This window comes from Tamandua tetradactyla, chromosome 9 (assembly GCF_023851605.1).
Source record: "Tamandua tetradactyla isolate mTamTet1 chromosome 9, mTamTet1.pri, whole genome shotgun sequence".
In the NCBI taxonomy this organism is placed as follows: Eukaryota; Metazoa; Chordata; class Mammalia; order Pilosa; family Myrmecophagidae; genus Tamandua; species Tamandua tetradactyla.
This window is the reverse complement of record NC_135335.1, coordinates 34,880,270-34,906,917: the sequence shown is the minus strand read 5'-3', so window position 1 is coordinate 34,906,917 and position 26,648 is coordinate 34,880,270. Positions and strand designations below refer to the sequence as shown.

At 38.0% G+C, this 26,648-nt stretch overlaps 1 protein-coding gene across 6 annotated transcripts in view; it reads right to left on the bottom strand.

Moving 5' to 3' along the window:
* Positions 1-26,648, bottom strand: part of NR2C2 (nuclear receptor subfamily 2 group C member 2) — a 165,980-nt gene that overhangs the window by 101,037 nt on the left and 38,295 nt on the right. The window contains exon 1 of one of the 6 annotated variants that reach the window (XM_077116441.1): positions 21,994-22,489. The exons of the other annotated variants lie outside the window; for them this stretch is intronic. Within the exon in view, the coding sequence (XP_076972556.1) occupies positions 21,994-21,996 (3 nt within the window). The 5' untranslated portion in view covers positions 21,997-22,489. Of the gene's footprint in view, positions 1-21,993; positions 22,490-26,648 lie in introns of those variants that run through there. 6 annotated transcript variants of the gene reach the window in all.

Sequence of the window (26,648 nt, the reverse complement as noted above, 5' to 3'; positions counted from 1 at the left end):
TTACTATTGATAATGACAGTAAAGAACAATAAATTGCTCTCTCAGAGAAGTAGCTACTGATGCCCATTCTCTACTCTCATGAGAGGTCACCATGGGGTCCAGAGCTCCTGGATAGCTTGCTGGTTACAGAAAGGGACTCAAAAATCTTCTTCCCCAAGAATATGGGTGGGCATGGCTGATCAGTGATAATGGTTTTTAATCAGCAAATTAGGATCGCTGGGGAACTGACTCTGAGGACAGCCATTGTTTAGCCCATCCTGGACAAAAGCAGTGGTAGCCATTGTTTGAACCTGTCCTGGGAAGGGACAATGGCTATGGAAACTTACTTGTTGTGCTTCCTTAGGGCTGCAGGGGACAGCTGACTGAAAGGCTGCATATGCTGGCCAGGCCAGGAAAATTCAGCTTTGGGGAGCCATGAGAGAAGCTCTTACCACTCTTCTTAAACCCCTCCCCAGGATACTATACAGTCAGTCTGCACACCCTTCCTGGGTACCTGGCCCTTTTTTGACTGGGAAAGACTGATTTGGGAAAGTCCTCTCCAAGGTGCCCCCTTCTAAAATTCACTGTCCAGGCAAAATCAGCATGAGGCAACAAAAGGAGTGTAAAAAACTACAGAGGCAGGAAGAAGACTATAGAGGCAGAAAGAATGTGCTGTCCAGCAAAAGCAGCTTGAGACAATGAGAGGAATATAAAAAACTATAGAGGCCTGCTTACTTCAAATACCTGAGAGAGAGAGGTCTGTCTCCTGGAACAGAGGAGACAAAATGCACTAAACTAAGGAACTCCAAAACAACTAATAAGCAAAAACCCAGGACAAGACAGAGACCCAGGAAAACAGGGCATTCACCGGTATACTGCATTCACCTTAGGCAAAACCTTCCTGATAGGAGGGAGGGCCGAAGCTCAAGAAAACCTGTCTTATCACCAACTGGCTACGAAACTAAATGACAGACATCTTAGAGAATAAATCCCAGAGTTAACATTTTAAATGTTAAAATGTACAGTTTGCAATAAAAGCGTAAAGACAAAGAAACAGGAAATGAAGGCCCATCCAAAGGAAGAAGATAAAAACCTAGAAAACACCAATGAACAAGACCAATTGCGGACATTCTAAACAAAGCCTTTAAAAAATAAATCTTACTAATAGGGGGAAAAGAAGTGTAATTAATAAAGCATCAGTGGCAGAGAGAGTTCAAATAAAGTTGAGAGGCTACTCAGGAGGCTGTGCTTACGCAAGCTTCAGGTAGACCTTGCTACCTATCATAACCTGCCAACCCCCAATCAGGACCACTTCAGCCAATCCTAAAGAACACCTAGGGCAATATATAAGATTCCACAAGGGTTCCAGGCACTAGAGTAACTTTCCAGAAACCCACAACCTCCAGATGGACCTCCCGTGGTCCAGATTAGTCCTGAAATCTAGTCCAGCCTCTCCAGAACATCAGATAGGTCCATCTCCCTAACCCATATTAATGACAGACCCTTCCAATTGGAAAAATTTAGAATCGCCATAGCTCAAACCCTCCTAAACAGTGAATGTGAAGGCAAGACATTAGAAATGAATCAGGCTGAGGAGCAGAAAGAAAAAAGAAATACTAAAAGCGAAAATAGCCTAAGACCCCTCTGGGACACAATCAAGTAAACCAATATACATATTAAGGGAGTTCAAGATGGAGAAGAAAGAAAGGAGCAGAAGGACTATTCAAAGAAATAATGACAGACAACTTCCCCAATTTAGCAAAAAATGTAAATATGCATATCCAAGATGCCCAGAGAACACCAAACAGGATAAACATGAAAAAAAATACAACCCAATCATATACTGACATACAATTGTATGCAAAGAGGACTGAAAGCTGCAAGAGAAAAGCAACATGTTATGTACAAAGGAGTCTCAATTACATTGAGTGACAATTTCTCTTTAGAAACCATGGGGATAGTGGGTTAAAATACTATATGTGCTGAAAGAAAACAACAGCCAGCCAAGAATTTTATATCCAGCATGACTTTTTTTCAAAATGAAAGAGAGAGGGCAGGCCATGGTGGCTCAGCAGGCAGAGTTCCCACCTGCCATGCTGGAGACCCGGGTTCGATTCCTGGTGCCTACCCATGTTACAAAAAAAAAAAAAAAATGAGGGAGAGATTAAGACATCTCCAGATAACAAAAGCCGAGGGAATTCATCACCAGGAGACCTGTCCTACATGCAATTTTAAAGGAAGTTCTTCAGACTGAAGGGAAAAGAAACTAGACAGGGTTTAAAGGACCATAAAGAAATACAGACCAGTGGTAAAGATAATCATTTGGGTAATTATAAATGCCATTAATATCACAGTGTATTGTTGGGTCTGCAACTCCATTACTTACTTCCTACAGGTGTTAAAATGCAAATGCATAAAAAGTAATGATAAATCTTTGTTTCTAGATATGCAATGTACAAATTACAAGTGCTAACAAACAAAAAAAAATGGTGAGAAAACAGAGGGGAATAGAAAAGTATAAAATCTGTGTTTCTGGACAATAATGAACACAGATATAAATGGTAACAAAGACAAAAAAATGGTGGGAGTGGGGCAAAGCAGCATAGGAAAAGTATATGTGCATGCTATTGAAGTTAAGGTGGTATGAAATCAGATATGACTGTTACATATTTAGGATGTTAAATTTTAACCCATGGTAACCACAAAGAAAACAGAAGAAAAATTTATCCAGATAGAAATGAGAAGGCACTGAATATGGCATAACGCAAAAAAATCAAATAAATACAAAAACAGACACTAGCAGAAATGAGAGATAAAAAAAGTATAAGACTTACAAAGGCTAAATAAAAAGAGAGAAGGAAGTTGTGTTGGTTTAAAAGGATGTATATAACCTAGAAAATGTATGTACATGTTTTAATCAAAATCCTATTTCATAAAGGTAGAATAATCCCTATTCAATACCGTATGTTTGAAACTGTAATCAGATCGTCTTCCTGGAGATGTGATTTAATCAAGAGTGGTTGTTAAACTGGATTAGGTGATGACACGTCTCCACCCATTTGGGTGGGTCTTGAGAAGTTTCTGAAGTCCTATAAAAGAGGAAGCATTTCAGAGAGAGCAGAGAACGCTGCAGCACCACGAAGCAGAGAGTCCACAGCCAGTGCCCTTTGGAGATGAAGAAGGAAAACGCCTGACAGGGAGCTTCATGAAACAGGAAGCCAGGGGAGAAGGCTAGCAGATGACATCGTGTTTGCCACATGTCCTTCCAGCTGAGCGAGAAACTGCGACTGTGTTCATGTGCCTTCTCACTTGAGAAAGAAACCCTGAACTTCATTGGCCTTCTTAACCAAGGTACCTTTCCCTGGACACCTCTGATTGGACATTTCTATTGACTTGCTCTAATTGGGACATTTTTTCAGCCTTAGAACTGTAAACTAGCAACTCATTAAATTCCCCTTTTTAAAAGCCATTCTGTTTCTGGTATATTGCATTCCGGCAGTTAGCAAACTAGAACAGAAGTCCTGTATTATCAGTACTAACTTTAAATGTAAATGGATTAAAGTCTCTAGTTAAAAGGCAGAGACTGGCAGAATGGATAAAAAAGCACAAACCAAATATATGCTGTCTGCAAGAGACTCATCTTAAAGTCACAGATGTACACAGGTTGAGGGTAAAAGGATTAAAAAATAGATGCCACTCAAGTAGTAACCAAAAGAGAGCTGGGGGGAGGGGGAGTACAGTAATATCAGATAAAATAGACTTCAAGTTAAAAACAGTTATGAGAGACAAAGATGACCATTATATACTAATAAAGGGGACAATTCAACAGTAAGATGAAACAATTATAAATATATAGGCACCAAACAGCAGAGCCCCCAAATATATGACTCATACAATGTATCTATTCCAACTACAACAGAAAGAAGCTAGAAAAGGAGAAATGGAAAATTAACAAATATGTGGAAATTAAACACATATTTATAAACAAACAATGGGTTAAAGAAGAAATTAGGAATGTCTTGAGGTGAATGAAAATAAAAGTGCAGCATTCACAACCTATGGGATGCACTGTGTCACACATAAGGGACACCCAAATCAACAGGCCAAGCCTTTGATCTTGATCTTGTGAAGCATATGTATGTAGTAAAGAAGCTTAGCCTATCTACAGGTAAGCCTAAGAGTCATATCCAAAGGACCTCTTTTGTTGCTCAGATGTGACCTCTCTCTAAGCTCAACTCTGCAAGTGAAACCACTGCCCTCTCCATTATGTGGGACATTCTGGGATGAAAGTCTACCTGGAGGTGTGGGAGATGACTCCCAGGGATGAGCCTGCCCCTTGCACCATGGGATCAACAATTCCATCCTGACCAAAAGGGAGAAAAGAAGTATAACAAATAAGATATTAGTAGCTGAGAAAATTCATACAGAGTCAAGAGGCTACTCTGGAGGCCACTCTTATACATGCTTTAGTTAGACAATGCTACTTATTATAGCTTGCCAAACCCCAACCAAAACCATTCCTGCCAATCCTAAAGAAAACCTAGGGCATTATATATAATTCTACAAAGGTTCCATGTACTAGGGTAATATTCCAAAAACCTACAACCTCCAGATGGATCCCTGGACCAGATTTTTTCTAAAATCTCTTCAGAATTCTCTCCAGCCTCCCAGAACATCAACTAGTTCCATCCCCCTACCCCATATTACTCACAGCCCTTTCCAACATGAAAAAGGTAGAATGGCATAGCCCAAATACCCCTCAAGAATGGGAGAAAGATCGAAGGTGATGGTGGAATTATACAGATGAGATAGGGTTTAACAAATAAGTGTGACTGCTGAATCATTATATTGATATTTCTTTTAGTCTCCAGTATACCTCAGAGCAGCTAGAAGTAAAAACTTAAACAAGTGTGGAATTGTAACCCATACCAAACTCTGAAACCTGTTCTACAACTAATTGTTGCAATGTGCTTTAAAACTGATTGCTTTTTGGTATATATGTTATTTATCACAAAAAAAGAAAAAAAGAGTGAAGGAACAGTATAACAGAGATGACAAGATTTAACAAATAAATATTATATAAATATAAATCATTATACTGATACTTCTTTTGGTCTCCAGTGACTTGGAGCAGCTAGAAGAAAAATGAAAAATCATGGGACTGGAACCCATACCAAACTTTAGAACCTGTTTTAAAACTACCTGTTAAAATGTACTTGGAAATTTATTGCTTTTTTTGTATATATGTTATATTCCACAATAAAAAAAAAGTTAAAAGAAAAAAAAGCTTATGGGATGCAGTGAAGGCAGTGCCGAGCAGGAAAATTATAGATGTAAATGCTTACATTAAAAAAGATGTAAAAAATTATAGATGTAAATGCTTACATTAAAATAAATTGGGTAGATAGAAATACTAGTGGTCAATGGGAGGGAGGGGTAGGAGTATGGTATGTATGAGTCTTTTCTTTTTTCTTTTTATTTCTTTTTCTGGAGTGATGCAAATGTTCTAAAAAATGATCATGGTGATGAATACATGACTACATGATGATATTGTGGGCCACTGATTATACACCATATATGGAGAAATGTTCGTATGTTAATATGTTTGCATTTGTATGTTGTTTTATCAATAAAAATATTAAAAAAGAAAAGACCTCAAGTCAAACACCTAACTTCAAAACTGGAAGAACTAGAAAAGGAGCAAACTAAACCAAAGCAAGCAGAAGGGAAGAAATAAAGATTAGAGCAGAAATAAATGAAACAGAAAACAAGCAATAAAAGAACAGAATCAACAAAACCAAAAGTTGGTTATTTGAAAAGATCAATAACATTGAGAAACCTTGAGCTACACAAAGAAAAAAAGGGAGAGGAAAGAAATATTGAAAATCAGAAATGAAAAGGGGGATATTATTGACCCTGCTGAAATAAAGAACTGCAAGAGGATATTATGAACAACTATATACCAACAAATTAAGATAACCTAATGAAATGGACAAATTCTTAGAAACACACAGACCACCCTCAGACCCAGATGTGTCAACAAACCAGTTACTAGTAAAGATACTGAATTAAAAATAAAAAATCTCCCAACAAAGAAAAACCCAAGACCAAATGGCTTCACAGGGGAATTCTACCAAGCATTCCAAGAAGACTTAACTCCAATTCTGCTCAAACTATCCCACAAAATTGAAGAGGATGAACACTCCCTAATTTATTCTATAAGGCCAACATCACCCTCATACCTAAGCCAGACAAAGATACTACAAAAAAAGAAAACCAAAGACCAATATCTCTTATGAATATAGATGCAAAAATCCTCAACAAAATATTAGCAAACCAAATCCAACAGCATATGTAAAAAATTATATACCATGATCAAGTGGGATTTATACCTGACGTGCAAGGTTGGTTCAGCATAAGAAACTAATTAATGTAATGTACCACATTAACAGAATGAAGAATAAAAACCACATGATCATCTCAATTGGTACAGAAAAGGCATATGACAAACTCCAGCAGCCCTTCTTGATAAAAATACTTATAACACCAGAAGGAAACTTCTCGACATGATACAGGGCATATATGAGAAGCCCACGGCCTTTTCATGGTGAAAGACTGAAAGTTTTCTCTCTAAAATCAGGAACAAGACAAGTATGCCTACTGTCACAACTGTTATTCAATATTTTATTGGAAGTTCTTGTCAGAGCAATTAGGCAAGAAAAAGAAATAAAACGCATCAAAATTGGAAAGGAAGAAGTAAAGCTTTCCTTGCTTATAGATGATATGATCTTATATTCAGAAAATCCTGAAAAATACAGAACAAAGCTTCTGGAGCTAATGAATGAATTCAGCAAAGTGGCGGGGTACAAGATCAACACCCAAAAATCAGTGACAAGCAATATATACAAGCAATGAACAATAATAAGAAGAAATCAAGAAAAAATTTCAGGGGCGGGCCACAGTGGCTCAGCAGGCAAGAATGCTTGCCTGCCATGCCAGAGGACCCGGGTTTCTTTCCCGGTGCCTACCCATGTATTAAAAAAAAAAAAAAAAAAGAAAAAATTTCATTCACAAAAGAAACACAGAATAAAATATCTAGGAATTAATTGAATCAAGGATGTAAAGGATATATACATAGAAAACTAGAAAATGTGAAAAGAAATCAAAGGAGACCCAAACAAAATGAAAGACATTCGGTATTCCTGGTCTGAAAGACTAAATATCTTTTTTTTTTTAACTTTTTAAAATTGTATAGTATATCATAAATACAAAGCAAAGAAAGAAAAAAGCAGTAATTTTCAAAGCACTCGTCAACAAGAGAGTTGCAGCACAGATGCTCAAGCTTGTCATGGACTTGATTTTTCCTTCTAGCTACTCCAGAATTAGGAGGCTAGAAGAAATAAATATTTTTTTATCATTATAATCAACTATTTTTTTTACTCTATTGTGAAACATAAGATATATACAAAAAAGCAATACATTTCAAAGCACAGCATCATAATTAGTTGTAGAACAGATTTCAGAGATTGGCATGGATTACAATTCCACAATTTTAAGTTTTTACTTCTAGATACTGGAGACTAAAAGAAAAATCAATTCAATAATTCAGCAATCATATTCATTTGTTAACCTTACCTTCTCTGTATAACTCCACCATCACCTTTGGTCTCTCTATCCCACTATTTGGGGTATTTGGGCTATGGCCATTCTAACTTTTTCATGTTGGAAAAAGCTGTCAATAATATGGAGTAGGGAGATGGAACTAGCTGATGTTCTGGAAAGGCTGGCCCTTTGAGGTTTCAGTGCTTAGGAAGACTAAATATCTTTAAGTTGTCCACACTACCTGTGCTGATCTGATGTTGTTGTATACTCTAGAAAAGCTATGTTATTTTGATCCAATCTTGTAGGGGCAGACCTATTGTTGGTGGGACCTTTTCATTAGATTATTTCTACGGTGATGTGACCCTGCCCATTCAAGGTGGGTCTTAATTAGTTTACTGTGGTCCTTAAAAGAGCCGAAACAGGGAGCAGAGACGAAAACAAGATATAGATGTTGGGAGATGCAGAAAGAAGATGCCCCAGCAGAAGCTAGAAGGATTCAAAAGAACTGAGAGAGCTGTTTGACACCAAAAGCCAGAAGAAAAGGACAGCAGACATCATCATGTGCCTTCCCATGTGACAGAGAAACCCTGGACACCATAGGCCTTTCTTCAGAACCAAGGTATCTTTATCTGGATGCCTTAGTTTGGACATTTTTAAGGCCTTAGAATGGTAAATTTGTAATCTAATAAATACCCTTTGTAAAAGCCAATCCATTTCTAGTATACTGCATTCCAGAAGGATTAGCATCCCAAAACACTACCAAAAGCAATTTAGATGTTCAATGCAATCCCAATAAAAATTCCAATAGCCTTCTTTGCAGAAATGGAAAAGCCAATCATCAAATTAATACAAAAGCATAAGGGGCCTTGAATAGCTAAAGTCACCTTTAACAAAGAAGAATGAAGTTAGAGGACTCATACTTCCTGATCTTAAAACGTCTTACAAAGCCACACTAATCAAAACAGCACAGGGAAAAGAAGTGTAACCAATGAAATATCAGTGGCTGAGAGAGTTCAAATGATTTGAAAGGCTACTCTGGTAGTCACTCTTATGCAAGCTTCAGTTCGACATTGCTACCTATCATAACTTGTCAAACCCCAACCAAAACCATTCCAACCAATCCTAAAGAACACCGAGGGTAATATACAAGTTCTGCAAAGCTTCCATGCACTAAGGTAACTTTCCAGAAACCTAAAACCTCCAGATGGGTCCCTGGACCAGATAAGTTCAAAAACCTACAGGGCCCTCTTCAGAACATCACCTAGTTCCACCTCCCTACTGCATAGTACTGACAGCCCCTTCCAACAGGAAAAAGTTCGAATGGACATAGCCCAAATACCCCTAAAGAGTGGGACAGAGAGACCAAAGGTGATGGTGGAGTTATACAGAGAAGGTAGGGTTTAACAAACAAATATGACTTCTCTATCATTAAACTGACATTTCTTTTAGTTTCCAGTACCTTAGAGTAGCTAGAAGTAAAAACCTAAAATTGTGGAACTATAATCCATGCCAATCTCTGAAATCTGTTCTACAACTAATTGTTGTTCTGTACTTTGAAATGTATTGTTTTTTTGTTTATATATTATGCTTCACAAAAAAGAAAAAAAGTTGATTGTAATGATAAAAAAATATTTGTTTCTTCTAGCCTCCTAATTCTGGAGTAGCTAGAAGGAAAAATCAGAGAGGATGGTATGGTAATCCATGACAACCTCTAAGATCTGTCCTGCAACTTATTTGTTGAACAGTGCTCTGAAAACTATTGCATTTTTCTCTTTGCTTTTTATTTATATTATATAATAAAAAAAAGTTAATGAAAAAAAAAAAAGAACACACGATTAGCAATGGTCCAAGCAATATGTTCTGGAGATACTTTAAGCTCATAAAAAATGTTTGAATGAGAAAAAAAAATAAAACAAAAAACAAAAAAACCCAGCATGGTACTGGCATAAGGTCAGACATCAGACCAACAGAACAAAATTGAGAATTCAGAAATCAACCCTCACATTTATGGTGAACTCATTTTTTATAAGGTGGCAAAGACCACATTTGCTTCAATCGGGAATGAACAGTATCTTCAGCAAACGGTGCTGGGAAAACTGGGTATCCACTTGCAAATGAAAAAGTGGGAAGTCCCCTACTTCATACTATATACAAAAATCAACTCAAAATGGATCAAAGACCTAAATATAAGAGTTAGTACCATCAAACGCCTAGATGAAAATGTAGGAAAACATCTTCAGGACTTTGTGTTAGGCAATGGTTTCTTAGACTTAACACCAAAAGCACAAGCCTCAAAAGGAAAACCAGATAAATAGAACCTCATCAAAATTTAAAACTTTTCTGCCTCATAGGACTTTATCATGAAAGTAAAATGACAACACATTTTACACAATAGAAGAAAATATCTGGAAACTACATATCTGACAAAGATTTAATACCCAGAATATATAAAGAAATCCTTCAACTTAACAACAAAAGGACAATCCAATTTTAAAAATGACCAAAAGAGACTTGAATAGACATCTCTCTAAAGAAGTTATACAAATGGCCTGAAAGTACATGAAAATACACTTAACATTAGCCTTCAAGAAAATGCAAATGAAAACCATAATAGAATGGCTTATATTAAAATAAATAAATAAATAAATAACAAGTGTTGGAGAGGATGTGGGAAACAGAACACTCATTCATTGCTGGTGGCAATGTAAAATAGTGCGGGTGTTATGGAAGACAGTTTGGCGGTTCCTCAGAAAGCTAAGAATGAATTACTATATGACTTGGCAATCCCACTACTCAATATATAACCAAAAGAAATGAAAGCAGGGGCTCGAACAGTTATCTGTACACTGATGTTCACAGCAGTAACAGTGACAACTGCCAAAAGATAGAAGCAAACCAAATGTTCATCAACTGATGAATGGATAAATAAAATGTGGTATACACACACAATGAAATAAAATTCAGCTACAAAAATGAATGAAGTCCTGATAAATGAGACAACATGGATGAACCTTGAAGATATTATGTTGAGTGAAGGTACAGAAGGACAAATATTGTATGATCTCACTGATTTGAAACAATTAGAATAAGCAAACCCAAAGAATCAGAATCTAAAACACACATTACCAGGGGTGTTGAAGGGATAGAGAATGAGAAGTTAAAGCTTGAAATGCACAAGGTTCCTATCTGGAATGATGGGAATGTTTTGGTAACGGTTGGTGGTGGCGGTAGCACAACACTGTGAACACAATTAACAGTGTAGAAATATGTATCTGAATATGATTAAAAGGGAAAATGTTAGATTAAATATATGGAAAGAGTGAATTTTTTTTTAAGTCCATGGAACTACATTTCTCTAAGTCAATTTTAATAGCAGAAGTATAAAAATGTGCTATCATCAAATGAAACAAATGTTCCTTCCACATCAATGCAAGGTTTTGGTTGTAAGGAGGTATATGGTAATTTTGGATTTATGCATGATTGTTCTGTAACTCCACTACTTCTCTAATGAAGAAAAACAATGGGGTCAATTAACAAAGCAAAAAAAAAAAAAAGTGAAATACTACATTCTCCTTTTATGCTTATTTCAATACTACAATGTAGATGAATTTTGAAGCCATTATGTTAAGTGAAGTAAGCCAGACACAAAGGGACAAATATTTTTTGATTCCTCTCATAAGAAACACTTAGTATAAGTAAATACTTCATAGAGAAAGAAAGCAGAATACAGCTTAAGATGGGTGGGGGAAGAGGGAAATGGGGAGTTATGGCTAAATGAATATGAGTTTTGATTTTGGATATGAAAACAGTCTGGAAATAGTGATGAAAGTTACAAAGTATTGTCGATGTACTTAATGCCAAAGAATTGTCCAGTTAAAAGATTTAAAAAGATTGTTATATGTTTTTTAATACAATTAAAATAAAGTTTTGTGGCACAGAAGGAAGGACTTCCAGGAAGATGGCCAACTAGATTGCCTCAAGATCAGTCCTGCTCCATGGAAGGGCTGGAGAGTGGACAGGAGGTCGACTGAGGTAACAATTCGGGAGTGCCACTGACCTGGGAGAGCCTTCTGCACCACATGCAGCAGCCCTGGTTGTGGGGGCCAAGGAACTGAGAAGCACAAAGCTGAAGCATGGTGCGGAGGCACAGAACCCAGGGGAGTGCACACACTGGAGCACAGGACTAGGAAGTAAGCCAGGCCCCATTCCTTGCCCATTCCTTGGGTGCACTACCCTCACCAGCACAGTCCCATGACCGGTGACTCACCCCGCACCCCACACACTTCAAGCCCATCACCCTCTCCCATTCCCCACGCTCTAGGCACCTCCAACCCACCAGCCTCCAGTGCACGTTCCTGTCCCACACTCCACCTCAAGTGCAGCCCAACCCACCTCTCCTGCACCCCTCCTGAGCACTACCCACCCTCCCTGTTCCCTGCAGGTTGTTGCCAGCACATATAGGCTGTGGGTACTAACCTCCATACCTAGGCTACTCACCCCATTCCCAATCCATAGTGTTGCAGAGCCTCATCCGACCCTCTCTGAGTTCAGCGCATCACTTTATGGCACTCCCAGGCCCAAGCACGTGCACGGGCCCCCAATCGCATCATTCAGCTCTGGGAAATGCACTTTAAAGTAGTCCTAGAACCACGCATGCACACAGCCCTCAGCCTCACTTCCCGGCTATCAGAAAGTACAGACCTGTGCAGCCGGGTCACATCTATCCCCAATCCACGAAGGCACAACACTGACCTGCTGCCACAGCTCTACGCATGAGCACAAAGGGCCCCATGCATTAGACCAGTGCACACAAGGGTTATGTTCCCCAGACTGGTGCACCCACACAGCTACATCCTCCCTGGCTGCTGGGCGCCAAGGTTCACAAGCATCAGCGTAACATCCCCAACATGTACCCAAACCTGCCCTGAAACAAGTCACTGTACTGAGTGCTCCACCCTGTGCCCTGTTCCCTGCTGTACAACCATCTAGCAAACACAAGACCTTAGACTACTGAAAGAAATCAACTCCCAAAGTAAATTAATCAAGATATTTACATGTGTTGAAGGCAGCAGAAGCTCACTATAGTCCTGCTTAATGACCAAATTAAAACACCAGAGGAGAAACAGATGTTGGAACAACTAATCAAAGATGTTCATACAACTCTACTTAATAAAATAAGTAGGATAGCAACTGACATAAAGGAGATCAAGAACACAGCAGAGGAGCACAAAGAGAAATTAGAAAGAATAAACAGAAAAATGGTGGAAATCACAGAAATTTAAGACTCTGTTAACCAAATAAAAAACATACTAGAGGCACACAACACCAGATTTGAAGAAACAGAAGAATAAGTGATATCAACAACAGGATAATTGACTTTGAAGACTCAAAACAGCAAATGGCAAAAAAGATGGAAAAATTCAATGGGAACTCAGTGAAAAGATAGACCAAACAAAGCATACAAATACAAGAATCACTGGTGCCCCAGAAGAAGAGAGAAGTAAAGGGCTAGGAAGATTAGTTGAGAATATAATGGGGGAAAACTTCCCAACCCTCATAAAGGACATAAATATACAAGCCAAAGAAGCCCAAAAAACTCCAAACAGAATAAATCCAAACAGGCCTTCCCCAAGGCACATACTAATCAGTCTGCAAACATTGAAATGAAGTGGAAAATCCTGAAAGCCGCAAGGGAAAAACAATCTACTACATACAAGGGAAACCAAATAAGACTGAGTTCAGTCTACTCAACTAGCACCCTGGAGACGAGAAGGCAGTGGTAAGATATATTCAAGATCCTGAAAGAGAAAGACTTCCAGCCAAGAATTCTGTACCCAGCCAAATTGTCCTTCAAAATTAAGGGAGAGATTAAAGTTTTCATAGACAAAGAAGTTCAGAAAGAATTTGTCAAGAAGACACTGGCCCTACAAGAAATACTAAAAGGAGAGGGAGGTCTGGAGGAGGCACAAAATTGAAGAGTACCACTAAGGGTAATTTAAAGAATACAAAGACAAAGAGGGAAAAGAATATATAGATCTCACAAATAAAATAAAAAAGATACAATGGTGGAAACAAGAAATGCCTTTTCAATAGACGGTAATTAATACTTTAAAACTTTAACTTATGTGTGAGACTAAAGCCAAAAATATTTGGTACAAAATTTATATTGTGACTAGTGCATTTCATAATATAACTTATGTGGACAGCTTAATTAACACCATAAGTACACGGAACCTTGAGGAGGGCATGAGATTTTGTAGATTTGTCCAAAGTGATGTCTCAATAAATCCCAGAAGGTTTTGAACAGTGAATAAAAAAGTACTTGCAAAGGCCCCTTGGGGTAATGGTGAGAAAGGGGGAAAATTCAACTTCCCAAAGTGGAGCATTCTTGATATTCTCACAAGCAATGGGGACAACCAAAGCAACAGGCTGAGCCCCCAATCTTGGGGTTTGTTCATATGAAACTTAACTCCACAAAGAATAGGCTAAGCTTACTTAAAATTAAGCTCAAGAGTCACCCCCAAGAGAACCTCTTTCATTGCTCAGTGTGGCCTTTCTCTCTCAGCCAACAGGACGAGCAAACTCACTGCCCTCCCCCTCTCTATGTGGGACATGACTCCCAGGGGTGTGGACCTTCTTGGCAACGTGGGACAGAAATCCTGGAATGAGCTGGGACGCAGCATCAAGGATTGAGAAAACCTTCATGACCAAAAGGGAGAAGAGAGAAATGAGACAAAATAAAGTGTCAATGGCTGAGAGATTCCAGAGTCGAGAGGTTATCCTGGAGGTTATTCTTATGCATTAAATAGATATCACCTTTTTAGTTAAGGCAAAACAGACAGGCTGGAGGGAAGAGCCTGAAAATGTACAGCTGTGTTCCAGTAGCCAAGTATCTTGAAGATGACTGTATAATGATATAGTAAAACATATGGATTAAAAATAAATAAATAATAGGGGGAACAAATGTTAAAAATAAATTTAGTAGATTGAAAGGCTAGTGATCAATGAAAGGGAGGGGTAAGGGGTATGGTATGTATGAATTTTTTTCTGTTTTCTTTTTATTTCTTTTTCTGAATTGAAGCAAATGTTCTAAGAAATGATCACGATGATGAATATATAACTATGTGATAAAAAAAGAATGTTGATACTGTATGTTGATTGGTTTTATTAATAAAAATTAAAAACAAAGAAACTATACTCTTGAGAATAAAAATTTTTGTGAAGCAAAAAAAAAAGAAATGTCTTTTAGTAATAACTTTGAATGCTAATGGACTAAACTTACCAATTAAAAGATACAGATTGGAAGAACGGATTAAGAAACATAATCCAGCTATATGATGCTTACAAGAGACTCATCTTAGACACAGGGATACAAATACATTGGAAGTGAAAGGATGGAAAAACATTTTCCACACAAGTTGTAACCAAAAAGTAAGCAGGAGTAGCTATACTAATATCAGACAAAATAGACTATAAACGTAAAGACACCATAAGAGAAAAAGAAGGACACTATATACTAATTAAAGGGTCAATTCACCAAGAAGATATAACAATCATAAATGTTTATGCTCCCAATCAAGGAGCTTCAAAGTACATGAGACAGACATTGTCAAAACTGAAGGAAGAGACAGATGTTTCAACAATAACAGTAGACTTCAATACACACTCTCCTCTATAGACAGAACAACCAGATAGAGGAGCAAAAAAGAAATAGAGAAGTTAAATAACTTGATAAATGAATTAGACCTAACAGACATATATAGGTCATTGCACCCCAAAGCACAAGGTTATACATTCTTCTCTAGTGCTCATAGAACATTCTCCAGGAGAGATCATATGCTGGGCCACAAAACAGGTCTTCATAAATTTAAAAATACTGAAATTATCATAAGCAATTCCTCTGATCACAATGGGTTGAAGTTGGATCTCAATAACCACAAAGAACGAGAACATTCACAAATAAATGGAGATTAAATAACACACTCTTAAACAACCAGTGGGTCAAAAAAGAAATTGCTAGAGAAATCAGTAGCTATCTGGAGATGAATGAAAATGAGAGTACAACTTATCAGAACTTATTGGATGCAGCAAAGGCTGTGCTAAGAGGGAAATTTATTGCCTTAAATGACTATATTAAAAAACAAGAAAGAGCAAACTTTGAGGACTTAACAGCACAACTGGAGGAACTTGAGAAAGAACAGCAAACTAATCCAAAAGCAAATAGGAGAAGAAAAATAACAAAGATTAAAGCAGAGATAAATGAATGGGACAACAAAAGAACAATAGAAAGTATCAATAAAACCAAAAATTGGTACTTTGTGAAAACCAATAAAATTGATGGGCCACTAGCAAGACTGACAAAGAAAAAAAGAGAGAGGATGCAAATAAACAAAATCAGAAATGAGAAGGGATGCATTACCACAGACCCTGAAGAAATAAAAGAAATGATAAGAGGACACTATGGACAACTATATGACAACAAATTAGACAACTTAGATGAGATGGACAAATTCCTAGAGACACGCAAAGAAGTACACTGACTCAGGAGGAAACAGAAGATCTCAAACAACCAATCACAAATAAAGATTCAATTAGTCCTCAAAAACTCTCCTACAACGAAAAGCCCAGGGCAGGATGGCTTCACAGGGGAATATTATTAAACATTCCAGAAAGAGCTAACACCAAGCCTGCTCAAACTTTTCCAAAAAACTCAGGAAAAAGGAACTCTACCTAACTCATTTTATGACGCTAATATCATTTTAATACCAAAACCAGGTAAAGATGCTATAAGAAAGGAAAACTACAAGCCAATCTCCCTAATGAACATAAGATGCAGAAATTCTCAACAGAATATTAGGAAATCAAATTCAACAGTACATTAAAAGAATTATACACCATGACTAAGTGGGGTTTATACCAGGATTGCAAGGATGGTTCAATGCAAGAAAATCAATTAATGTAATACAGTACATTAACAAATCAAAAGGGAAAAGTCACATGATCATCTCGATTCATGCTGAAAAAGCATTTAACAAAATTCAGCATCCTTTTCTGATAAAAACACTCCAAAAAATAGGAATCAAAGGTAAATATCTCAATATGATAAAGGGAATATATGAAAAGCCAATACCCAGCATTGTACTCAATGGAAAGAGAACGAAAGCCTTCCCCCTAAGATCAGTACAAGACAAGGATGCCCACTGTCACCACTATTCAACATTGTGCTAAAAGTTCTGGCTAGAGTAATCAGGCACAACAAAGAAATAAAACTCATCCAAACTGGAAAGGAAGAAGTAAAACGCTCATTATTGGCAGATGATATGATACTACACTTGGAAGATCCTGAGAAATTTACAGCAAAGTGACCTGAGCTAATAAACCAATTTAGCATGGTGGTGGGATATAAAATTTATGTGCAAAAATCAGTAACATTTCTATTGTACGCAGAAAACTACATAACATTGCTAAAAGAAATCAAAGGAGATCTAAAATAGGTGGAAAGACATTCCCTGCTCATGGATAGGAAGGTTAAATATAGTTAAGGTCTCAATTGTCCCCAAGTTGATCTACAGATTCAACACAGTACTAACACAAATGCCAAAAACCTATTTTGAAGATTTGGAAAAGCTAATTACCAAAGTCATCTGGAAAGGAAAGAGACCCTGAATACCTAAAAGCATCCTAAAAAAGAAGAACGAAGTGGGGGATGAACACTCTCTGACTTTAAAACCTATTATAAAGTCACAGTGGTCAAAACAGCATGGTATTGGTACAAAGACAGAAGCAATGACCAAGGAAATTGAATCAAGAGTGCAGAAATAGACCACCAAATCTATAGCCAACTGATTTTTGATAAGGCCCCCAAATCCTCTCAACTGGGACAAAATAGTCTTTTCAATAATTGGGCATAGAAGAACTAGCTATCAATATCCAAGAGAATCAATGAGGACCCCTATCTTACACTCTGCACAAAAATTAACTCAAAGTGGATTAAACACCTAAATGTAAGAACTAGCACCATAAAGCTTCTGGAAGAAATTGTAGGGAAACATCTTCAAGAACTAGTAATAGGAGGTAGCTTTCTAAATTTTCCACCCAAAGCACAAGAAACAAAAGAAAAAATAGATCAATGGGAACTCCTCAAAATCAAATGCTTCTGCACCTCAAAAGGCTTTGTCAAAAAGGTAAAGAGACAGCCAACTCAATGGGAGAAAATATTTGGAAATCACACATCAGAACAAGGTTTGATTTCCTGTACATACAAAGAAATCATACAAATCAACAACAAAAGAACAAACAACCCAATTGTAAAATGGGCTAAAGATATCAGTGGGCATTTTTCTGAAGAGCAAATACAGATGGCTCAAAAGCACATGAAAAGCTGCTCATTTTCACTGGCTATAAGGGAAATGCAGATCAAGACTACAATGAGATACCACCTCACACCTATAAGAATGGCTGCTATTAAACAAACAGGAAACTATAAATGTTGGAGAGGATGTGGAGAAACTGGGACACTTATGCACTGCTGGTGGGAATGTATAATGTGCAGCCACTATGAAATACTGTTTGGTGGTTCCTTAGGAAACTAAATATCAAGTTGCCCTATGGCCCAGCAATAGCATTACTTGGTATATATCCAGAATAGCTGAAAGCAACAACACAAACAGACATTTGCACATTGATATTCATAGGAACATTATTCACAATCGCCAAAAGATGAAAACAAATCGAATGCCCATCAACAGATGAGTGGATCAACAAAATGTGGTATATACATATGATGAAATACTATGCAGCAGTAAGACAAAATGATGACCTGAAGCACATGACAAGATGGATAAGCCTTGAGGAGATAACGCTCAGTGAAGTTAGCCAGACACAAAAGGATAGATACTGTATAAGTCCACTTTTATGACCAGCATAAAGGTATAATCAGAGGGTTATAATACAAAAGATAGGGGTCTTAGAGATACATAGAAGCTAGAGATGGGTGAACCATTAGCTAATATGGTTGAACTCCAATGTAAGAGAATAGATAGGAGTGAAGGTGATTCTCTAGTGGGTCTAGAAGTAATATTACCATATTGAAGATGAACAAGATTGAAAGGAGTTGTACAGACCTAAGTGTCCCACTGATTCACACTAGAAATATCAATGAGTTCTCATAAGAATTACCTCAAAGATATGATTCTTGCATAAAGAGTGTTTAAGTCTAGGATATAGGGGGAAAACTACTATCTCATGCTATGAGCTATGTTCAAAAGGAAACCATCAGCACTACCACAGCAACAGCAGAGGTAAATAATGGGGTAAGGGACAAGAGTTAAGAGGAGGTTTGGATTTCCTGTTTGGCAAGGGTGTGTTCATTGGTTTTCTGTCTCTTGCAAACAATGAAATTATCTAAAATTGAGAATGTTGATGGACTGTGGACTTTGGGCCCTTTACATGATGCACGATGAATGCAGGTGGCTGAAAGATGCACAGACAGAGAAGTAGACTGGTTGAACCATGGTATATACTTATGAACAAAGACTGTGCTGCTACAAAAAGGCACAATGTTGTGAGGCATGCAACGATGTGAATGAACATGTGGGACATTTGGTGAGACAAAATAAGCCAGAAACAAAAGAACAACAATGTTATGGTCACCTTTAGAAAATGCTTATGAGAAAACAAGAGCCTTGACTGTAAGCTTTTAGAGCAGACATATTAAGTCCGGAGTGGTGATTATTATTTCTGGATTGTGAGAGGCTGTTTTATATATATAACCTGATATTTAGAGATAACAAAGCCGAACAGGTTGGGGTTAAAGTAATTCAGAACACAGGGGTAAGGAAGACAGTGTCTGTATTTTAGAACCACACATACTCTTGGAGACCAAGGTTTATTTGATCTGGATCTGAAATTTTCTGTATTGCATGATCTAATTCAACCTATCTGTGTAGCTCCTTTGAACAACTGAAACACAGGAAGCACAGAATAAGAAAGAGGTCCTTTAATCTTGTATAGATTACTGTAATGTCTGGAAACATCCTAAAGTACATTAAGTAGATAATCAAAAAGTATTGGCAAAGTCCCCTGAAGGAGGGGAAAAAGAATATGGAACTATTAAATTTTACCATCAGGGAATCCCCTGATACTGTGTCAAACTTTAGGGACACCCAAGTCAATAGGCCATGCCTTGATCATAAGGCTTACTCTTGTGAAGCTTACACAGGTAGTGGAGAAGCTTAGACCAACCTATAGACATGCCTAAGAGTTACCTCTGGAGGACCTCTTTTGTTGCTCAGATGAACCTCACTCTTTCTAAGTACAACTCTGCAAGTGAAGTCATTGCCCTTTCCCCTACGTGGGACATGACCTCCAGGGGTGAAAGTCTCCCTGGCGATGTGGGAGATGACTCCTATGGATGAATCCAGACCTGTTGAATTGTGGAATCAACAATTCCATCCTGACCAAAAGGGGGGAAAGAAGTGTAATTAACAAAGTGCCACTGGGAGAGAGAGTTCAAATAGAGTCGAGAGGCTACTCTGGCAGTTATTCCTACGCAAGCTTCAGGCAGACCTTGCTACCTATCATACCCTGCCAACCCCCAACCAGGACCATTTCAGCCAGTCCTAAAGAACACCTAGGGCAATATATAAGATTCCACAAGGGTTCCAGGCACTAGAGTAACTTTTCAGAAACCTACAACTGCCAGATGGGTCCCTGGTCCAGATAAGTTCTGAAACCTAGCCCAGGCTCTCCAGAACATCAGACTGTTCCATCTCCCTACCCCCTATTAGTGACAGACCCTTCCAATATCAAACATTTGGAATTGCCATAGCCCAAACAACCCCAAAGAAAGGAATGGAAAGATCAAGGTGATGGTGGAGTTATAGAGAGAAGATAGGATTTAACAAATGAATACAAATGCTGAATCATTAAGCTGATATCTCTTTTAGTCTCTAGTATTTTAGAGCAACTAGAAGTAAAAACCTAAAATTGTGAAACTGTAACCCACGTCAAAGTCTGAAATATGTTCTAGAATTAATTGTGGTGCTGTGCTTTGAAATTTATAGTTTTTTTTTGTATATATGTTATTGTTCACAAAAAAAGAAGGAAAAAAAGTCGATTGTGATGATAAAAAGCATTTAAGCCCTCTAGCCTCCTATATTCTGGAGCAGCTAGAAGGAAAACTCTGAGAGGTTCATACAGTAGGCCATGACAAACTCTGGGATCTGTCCTGTAACCACCTGTTGAACAGTGCTTTGAAAACAATAGCTTTTTTATGTCATTGCCTTGCATATATATTATACTATACAATTTAAAAAGTGAAAAAAAAATTTGTGATTTACACACAGTTATTAGCTGAAAGCTGAGTAAACACCTAGATTGTAGTGGATGCCCAGAGTATGGAGCTAATACACAATATTAAGAGCTCCTATATCTCGAACTTATTGTGGGTTTTGTGTGCAACATTTCCATGGGTTATTAATAGGGCAGCAAAGTTCATACCCTGTGAAAAAAAAAGATCATCATGCAGACCCAAAATGTTACAAATCCCAACTAGGAACTTCCGACTTCTCCTTAACACCCCTACTGAAATAACGAACAATGTAAATGCCTAAGTAGGGTGAAGTGTTTGACAGCTGCCCCTCCATCCTGAACTGAAATGCACTACACATCCTCCTTTTATGTTTATTTCATCGGCATATTAAATAGTAATTATGGTGAAAGGTAAATAGGCAAAGAGTTCACCCCTATGTGCTATAACTTGCACCACAGAACAATCTACAGGAGGCTGTTGTCATTAAATTGTTCACACCTCATTTCATACAAAGGATCAGAATATGTTCCTAAGGAATTATTTCTCCTGAGTAACTGTAAGTCCAGCTGTATTTAATATTGAAGTTAAGGAAGGAATCAAACCCGAACATTAGAAATGTGCATGTATACTTCTGATTTTCAGCATCATTTATATCAGAAATGATTAACTAGTTTTTAAATTTTCCAGTTTATAATGGTTTTAAAAAAAGATAGACACAAACTATAGGCTTAAATTTGCTGACACAAAAACAATGACGCCAAGTCAACAATCATTACCCACACAATAGACTCTGAGGTATTTAAGACCTGCTAAAAGCAACAAACAGTTTTTATCCCATCTGAGTCTACCCAGCATGTACAAATACAAGTTCCTTTGAAGAAATCATTTGTTAAGTAAGTACTAAGTACAGCAGTAGACACTAAATCGAATTCCTTTAGATACACAATAAGTGTCTAAATCCACTGCTATTTTACCAGCTGCTCTAAAAACAAGTGCCTGTGAAATACACTGCCTTACAAGGAGGCTGCCTCCAGAAACAGAGAGACAGAGAACAGGCTTCAGTATTGCGATCTTATTTTGTTCAGGACACTTACACTTACCATGCCAAAAGCTCCCTGCCGCTTTATTTACATTTTCCTCAGCAATCTCCCAGGCAAAAGAGAGTCCAACTAAAACGGAGTGGGGTTGGTTGGGGGAATTCACCGGCATTTGCTTTCAAACCCTGCCAGTGCAGATTCCATTTGCCAAAACCAGACAGGGCTGTTTAAGGATGCCCTCTCTGTGACCCTGCTCTGCTGAAGGTCAACTACACTATCGCTCCCTGTAACCAAGGAAGCAAAATCGACTTGTTCCTGCTGTTTCGCCAGCTGCTGAAGCAGTTTGTCTAATAATATAATTAATTTCTTCTAGGGAAGATGTATTTTGCTTTACAAAGTTCTCCCTTCACCTAGATTGTTGCCTTTGATAAATCCTCCACCTCACCCACTCATCATCAGCCCCCACTTAAGGCTACCTTTCCTGAACTGAGAATGCGACCATGGCATCCAACCAACTCAAAATAATTTTAAAACTACTAGGAGACATTTAAAAATGGTTATCAGTTAAAATGGTAAACTTTATTTTATATATAGTTTACCACAATAAAAAAAAAGGAATTAAAAAGGGAAATAAGTTTCTTAGAAAGCAATGAGATGGATAACATGTCATACCAAAACCTTAAGACATAATATAATTTGTATGTAGAAAAAATGTCCTGGCTTACATGCCTTCATTAACAAAGGAGAAAGAGGTAAGACAAAATAAACAAAGAAAAACAATTGTAGGAAGATTTGGATAACTCAGAAATATCACATTCTGTATATAATATCTGCAACTTCATAGTATATTATGCTAATATTTTTAAAGATACGGGGTTTTTGTAAGTCACTTTTCATTTAAGAGAAGACAACAATATATAACTTCATTACATACAAAAATATTCACAAGAGTAACAAGAATTGAGCTCATTTAACAATGTTTACTCTACCCACTCAACATGTGCCAGATGCATGGAATCAGGAGAGTTTTGGAAACTTCACAGTCTGGCGAGACAATTGGCATATGTTGTCAGTGCTAGCAAAAGTGCTATAATAAACAGGGCCACAGAAATGTCTTCAAGTCTAGGAAAGCCTTCTCCTTTCCCAAGGTCACAGAGTAAAGGATGCTGTTGAAGTCACAGTGAATTGGTGGTGGGACTGGGACTAATACCCGAATTCTCAGGCTGGGAGATAAGAGCATCTACTGCTAATTCAGGATATGGCTTCTTTTCTGACATGGGAACTCATCACTTAACATCTCAATAAACAACTAATATGAAATGACTGCTGACCAATCATTGAAAAAACGGGGGAGGGTAGGAAGAAAGAAGTTCTATGGATATTTACTCATATAGGATTGGGGCCCAGGGGAAAAGGAGGAATTAAAATTTTTAGAAAGTTTATATTGTTATCAAGGATGAATTTCTACTCTGGAAGTGTATACATGTGCTAACTTGAAACAATCTAAGTTAAATGAATATGCCATCTATTTTTCAGATTCTAGAACAAACCCAGGCATTCAAACCCATAAAGGAAAAATTAATCAAGGGGGAAAAAATTCAAATTCTCCTTTTTGAGAAAGGTAGACTAAAAGTCCCTCCAACTTAACAATTATTTAAAATTTTAAGAAACACAACATCCTATTCACTAAGTACAGCCAATAAAATGATATGTAAAGGAAAGTATTAATACAAAGAAGCAAAAAGCTCCAGGACTAAACTATTGAGGTCAACAGGTCTGTTCCTGTCATCATAAAAATTTCTCCAGGCCCTTGGAGATGGAAATTCACATTACAGAAATTACCTTAATTACAGAAATGGCTTTATCAGTATGTAGTCATAAGTTATTTTTCTAGGGAACACAGGAATTCTCTCTTTCAGGGGTCTGGCTGAGGCAGAGCCTACCTTCAACTATAGAAGCAGAAAATGCCAGATTTGCAGTACTGGCCGCCCTTTGAGAAGGGCAGTGGTATCAATCAGTTGCACTAGCCTACAACTACACTGGAAGCTGGAGACCCTTCTCCAGCTTCAGGATGTTCGTGGTTTGCAGCCAAAGCTTTACCAGAGCAGCTCTGCAGTGTGATTCTGGATGGTGTCCTTAACTGCAAAGCTAGTTCTTTAGCTGTCTTAGCAACTCTGTAAAGTCACCTATCTATGTATTAATTCATCCACCCACCCATTCATACATCCATCCTCATACGTACTTTAAGAATTCCATTTCTGCTTAAATCAGCAACAGTTGGTCTGTTGCTGTCTGCTATTAACTCCCTGGTAAAAAAGATATATGGACTTCCGGAGAAGATGGCGGCTTAGTAAGACGCGCGGGTCTTAGTTCCTCCTCCAGAAAAGCAACTAAAGAAACAGAAACAATACGAAACAGCTCCCGGAGTCACGACAGAGACCAAAAAGACAGCGTACCCCATTCTGGAACAGCTGAACGGGCAGGGAGAATCTGCTGCGGTGAGATACCCGAGGGGCGCGCGTTTTCCCGGCCGGGGCGGCTGGCTACTGGGGTCCCCTCCATGCACGTGGCTCCCCGGACTGACTGGGAACGTTGGATAGCGGGGCCCTCCCGTCACGCTTGGCGTTTCGGGCCAGCTGGGCAATTAGGACCGGCACTTTCCCAAGCCGCGGCGGCCAGCGACCCCCGCCTCCACGCGCGGTTTCCCGGGCCGACTGCCGTGCAGACAGACGAGCGCCACGAGCGCCACCTACTGGGCAGGAAAAGAAAAACAGAGCCCAGAGATTTCACAGAAAAACCTTTCAACCAGCTGGGTCCCACACCCAGGGAAATCTGATCAAATGCCCAGACACCAGCAGAAAATAATGGATGACGCTCGGAAAATTGAAGATATGGCCCAGTCAAAGGAACAAACCAATAGTTCAAATGAGATACAGGAGCTGAGACAACTAATGCTGAATATACGAACAGAAATGGAAAAACTCTTCAAAAACCAAATCAATAAATTGAGGGAGGACATGAAGAAGACATGGGCTGAACAAAAAGAAGAAATAGAAAATCTGAAAAAACAAATCACAGAACTTATGGGAGTGAAGGACAAAGAAGAAAAAATGGAAAAAACAATGGATACCTACAATGGTAGATCTAAAGAGACAGAAGCTACAATTAGTGAACTGGAGGATGGAACATCTGAATTCCAAAAAGAAACAGAAACTATAGGGAAAAGAATGGAAAAACTTGAGCAGGGGAGCAGGGAACTGAATGACAATATGAAGCGCACAAATATACGTGTTGTGGGTGTCCCAGAAGGAGAAGAGAAGGGAAAAGGAGGAGAAAAACTAATGGAAGAAATTATCACTGAAAATTTCCCAACTCTTATGAAAGACCTAAATTTGCAGATCCAAGAAGTGCAGCGCACCCCAAAGAGAATAGACCCAAATAGGCGTTCCCCAAGACACTTACTAGTTAGAATGTCAGAGGTCAAAGAGAAAGAGAGGATCTTGAAAGCAGCAAGAGAAAAACAATCTGTCACATACAAGGGAAACCCAATAAGACTATGTGTAGATTTCTCAGCAGAAACCATGGAAGCTAGAAGACAGTGGGATGATATATTTAAATTACTAAAAGAGGAAAACTGCCAACCAAGACTCCTATATCCAGCAAAATTGTCCTTCAAAAATGAAGGAGAAATTAAAACATTTATAGACAAAAAGTCACTGAGAGAATTTGTGACCAAGAGACCAGCTCTGCAAGAAATACTAAAGGGAGCACTAGAGTCAGATATGAAAAGACAGAAGAGAGAGGTATGGAGTAAAGTGTAGAAAGAAGGAAAATCAGATATGATATATATAATACAAAAGCCAAAATGGTAGAGGAAAATATTATCCAAACAGTAATAATACTAAAAGTTAATGGACTGAATTTCCCAATCAAAAGACATAGAATGGCAGAATGGATTACGACCCAGCAATACCACTGCTAGGTATCTACTCAAGGGACTTAAGGGCAAAGACACAGATGGACATTTGCACACCAGTGTTTATAGCAGCATTATCTACAATTGCAAAGAGATGGAAACAGCCAAAATGTTCATCAACAGACGAGTGGCTAAACAAACTGTGGCGTATACCTACGATGGAATATTATGCAGCTTTAAGACAGACCAAACTTATGAAGCATGTAATAACATGGATGGACCTAGAGAACATTATGCTGAGTGAGTCTAGCCAAAAACTAAAGGACAAATACTGTAAGGTCCCACTGATGTGAACCGACATTCGAGAATCAGCTTGGAATATATCATTGGTAACAGAGACCAGCAGGAGTTAGAAACAGGGTAAGATAATGGGTAATTGGAGCTGAAGGGATACAGACTGTGCAACAGGACTAGATACAAAAACTCAAAAATGGACAGCACAATAATACCTAAGTGTAATGTAACTAGGTTGGAACACTGAATGAAGCTGCACCTGAAATATGGTTTTTTTGTTTGTTTGTTTGTGTGTTTGTATCTTTTGTTTTTGTTTTTTTCTTTTTCCTTTTTATATATATATATTATTAGTATTATTATTTTAATTCTCTTCTCTATATTAACATTCAATATCTTTTTCTGCTGTTTTGCTAGTTCTTTTCCTAAATCGATGCAAATGTACTAAGAAATGATGATCATACATCTATGTGATGATACTAAGAATTACTGAGTGCATTTGTAGAATGGA